The 4,002-nt window shown below is 32.3% G+C and overlaps 1 protein-coding gene across 1 annotated transcript; it reads left to right on the top strand.

The window, feature by feature from the left end:
- Positions 1–1,152: 1,152 nt before the first annotated feature.
- Positions 1,153–3,299, top strand: LOC149536181 (ethylene-responsive transcription factor ERF039-like). Its single transcript, XM_089806448.1, has 2 exons — positions 1,153–1,224; positions 2,509–3,299. The coding sequence occupies exon 2, from the start codon at positions 2,547–2,549 to the stop codon at positions 3,120–3,122; it is 576 nt and encodes a 191-aa protein (XP_089662574.1). The 5' UTR covers positions 1,153–1,224; positions 2,509–2,546; the 3' UTR covers positions 3,123–3,299.
- Positions 3,300–4,002: the final 703 nt, after the last annotated feature.

The following is a 4,002-nucleotide window of genomic DNA, read 5'->3' as shown; positions in this document are numbered from 1 at the left end:
TCCCACCTTAATAGGACCAAAAGAGAATCTAAGTCATCTAGAAAGGAGAACAAGAAGAACACCAACCTTGCAACCAAGCAACTCTTACCACATGAGGACTACATAGAGCGCCAATTAGACTTGATCCCCCAACTAATCTCGACCATAGTAGAAGAGTTGCCACCTCTATTACAAGCAAGAAGAATGAAGAAAAGCAAAACACGTGCAATCTTTGCAATAAAGTTGCAACAAAGGCCACCCTACTTGAACAACCATTTAACCAAAAGTGCCAAAAACTAGACTAAGCCTTCAAAAACTATCACTTGTAGTCTTGAAAAATAGAGAAAAAGAAAAGACATACGAACCAACATAAGAGATGAGTCTAAGGGAAAGAACAAAAAGAGAAACAAGCAAAGAACACAAGAAGTACCACAAAAAGCCAAAAATATCTAGGACCTACAAAAAAATAGCAAGGAGAGACACAAAAGGAAAACATAGAAACCATACAATGCAACATAGAACAAAGAAGAAAGGCCAGAACATAGAAGCAATAACCAAAGAGTCACATGAAAAAACCGTTTCAAAAAACTATTTATATCAAAATAAAATAAAATAATTAATAAAATTGACGTAATTAAATAATTGAATTTTATGGTACACGAACTATTGATTTTTTTAAGATTCGAGAGATTGCTGACTACAGATGAAAGTGAAAGAAGAGAGAACGGAATATCACGGGGGCCTACCTAACCATCATAACTTTGCTCGTGGATGGTATGTACAGCAAAACTATGGGCCAAAATTGATAGTATTAGTAACGTTTTCTTATCAAATTTCGTTATAAACCATATCAGGAAAATTCTTCCGACCTAATCAAATAATAACACCTTTCAATATACCTAGACAAAAGATGCTATCATTTGATTAGGTAGTAATAATCTCCTTCATATGGTATATAACCATATTTGATAGCAAAACGAAGGATTGAGTATCACTTTCAAGGAAGAATAAAGTTTATACGGCTCTTCTCGAATGACAATGAGTTATACCAGCTTTGAATTGCCTTATTTAAAAATTAAGTTAAAATTACATATGATTTGATTTGATGTATACTATATTATCATGAACATTATATATTCTAATAGAAACTATCTATGTTTTGCTCTGATTAAATTCAGATGCCGGTCCTATTATATTCTATGATCCATGAAAAAGTGTTATAAATCACAGGATTCGAATTTTGAGGTGATGATATGCAGCTTGCAATATATTTCTTTAATTTTGCTGAAATTAAAGGAAATTTTTAGTCATTGGAAATTCTATTGATTCATGTGATTGATTTTAAAGATATATCAGAGAATGGTGACGAATTCTCATTATTTAAATTGCCGGTTCCCTCATGTTTCCATTGAAGTTATTTCGAATCATGGTTTGTAGGATTTTCCCACATCGTTTATTTCCTTCTAAAACATCAGGAGATCATACCAAATTTTTGTTAGTTGCCTGACCTCTTGGAACATTATAATTCGATTTATCCAACCAAAATTGTATGCCCACATAGCTTAGGAACATGTTAGATACGTAGCCTGTACAGAAGACTGCATAATGTAGATGAGTTTTTTCTGAAAACCACGTTTAAATTATCAAGGAAATCTCTGTGAAAACCATTGGAGAAACTATTTATTAATGTGATTGATTTTAGGCATTTTTTAAATCAACAGTATGTTGTACTTTTTCAATAGACTGTATATACGCTAGTTCTCAATTCGTTGTCTGAATTTTTTCCTATGTTTTCTCTATAAAAAATCAATGATGATCTTGTGAGGAATTTTTCATATTTTTTATTTCCTTCTAAAACATCCTGAGATGCTAGCATACAATTTTAGTTGCCTGAGCTTTTGAAACTGTAGAATTTGGTGTGCCCAACAAAAATGTACGTCCACATTGTTCAGTATCACATGTTTGGCGTCTGGCCTGTACTGAAGAGCACATATTGTGGATGATTTTTTTTTTCTGAAAACCATGTTTAAATTATCAGAGAAAATCTCTGCATAAATAATAGGAGAATCTATTGATTAATGGGATTAATTTTAAAGATATATCAGAGGATAATGATTGATTCTTACCTTTTTAAATCATCACTCGATTGTAATGTTTTAAATGTCTGTATATTCATTGGTTCTCTTATTATTTTATTAGATCAGCATAGATTCTGAAAGCATCCTGATCCCTTATACAAAGTATAAGATTTTGTCAGTGTAGTGTTTCCTACATTTTCGTCTAATGAACAAGGATCATTTGTACCACATTATCTTATTCATTATATTCTTCTAAAACATTTTGAGAGAGCTTTTGGAACAGTAGAATCTGGTGTAACCCAAAAAAATGTGTCCACATAGCGTAGGACCATGTCTGATGTCCAGCCTTTAATGATGACCACATGTTGTGGATGTATTCTTTCTGAAAACCATGTTTAAATTAGCAAGATTCATATCTTTTCCTAAAAGCTTTTATTTTATTGCATCACAGGAGGATCTCAAAGGGTGATTGAACTTTAGTCTTTCATAATGGGTAGAGAAAGGACCAGTTCTAGTGCAGAAAGGAAAGGAAGAAAACATCCAACATATATAGGCGTAAGAAAAAGGAAGTGGGGAATGTGGGTGTCAGAGATCAGAGTTCCGAATAATAGCAAGAGAATATGGCTTGGATCATTCCCCAAACCAGAGATGGCAGCTCGGGCACATGATGCAGCTGTTTTTGCTTTCAGAGGACTCTCTGCCAAATTAAACTTCCCTGAATTCCTTCACTCCCTTCCTCATTCTCCATCATTATCTGCGAGAGACATACAGGCCACTGCCATGAAAGCTGCTTATTCAAAACCACAACAGCAACAATCCCAGATAACTTCCACCAACAGCCACAATGACTGCATGGATCAAGAGGTTTTACAACAGAAGCCATATGTTGAAGGTGAATCCACTGATGTTGAAACAATTCACACTATGGAGATGGCCAAATGGTTGGATTCGCAAAGCTCGCTGATGGTTATTGAAGATGGTATGCTAATTGATTCCTCTATCCTAAATCAGAACGAATCTGTTGGAGAAGAACAAGAAGAGGTGTTCATATCCATTTGGGATTGAAATTGAGCGAATGCATGATGTATGTGATTATAAATAATGTAATCAATTCACTATGCATAATTTGAAGTTGAAATTACCCAGCTATGGATTTAGAAGCTACATAGGAGATTCGCATATGTGGCAGCTACATAAAAAGTTGAGAATTAATAAAGATCCTTGCCCCACTGAGTACTGAAATCACTTTGAACAAAATAAATTATATCGATCTATTTTGTTCATCTCGAAATGGTTCCTTCATAAAAGTAAATCCAAGGAGGTTCCCTTGGCTTATGGAAAAGTGGTTATCTCTAAGATGTGAATATATTAACATAAGAAAATTTTTAAGTAATATGTGAAAAATGAAGAATATGAAAAAAAAATCAAAGAATTAAAAAAATAAAATGAAGTGATTATTAACTTATAAATTTATTGAATTAAATAAATAACAATAATTGACCTGATATAGTATAGAAAGTGGTAGGTGTTATTGATAGGTCTAATTCTAAGATTCCTTATGTAACTAAGTTCATGTGAGCTAATTACTTGGTAAAGTAGTGTTAATGAAAAAAGATTACAAGTCTCTTAGGTATAATTTAGCATATAAGCTAAAATCAAATATAAAAACAATTTAGAACCTAGAATATATAGGCTATAGGTATAGCAAAAGAAAGCTTAGTGAAGAAAAATTATAGAACAAAAGAAAATTTTACAGTTCAATACTTCTAGTTTAAAAATATATTTCAAATAGTGTTTCATTTGAGTGAATGTCAATGGATGTAGTAGAGCGAAAATTTGTAATTTGAGAGCCTTAATTTATTGCAAATAAAATGTTATCTTTTCATTTTACTACTATCAAATATAGTAGAAGAGAATAATATTTAAATTATGTATTTTAAACAAT

This window comes from Cupressus sempervirens, chromosome 10 (assembly GCF_028749045.1).
Source record: "Cupressus sempervirens isolate cs-2001-9-10 chromosome 10, ASM2874904v1, whole genome shotgun sequence".
Taxonomy (NCBI): Eukaryota; Viridiplantae; Streptophyta; class Pinopsida; order Cupressales; family Cupressaceae; genus Cupressus; species Cupressus sempervirens.
Note: the sequence above shows the minus strand (reverse complement) of the source record. Positions and strands in the feature narration are given on the sequence as shown.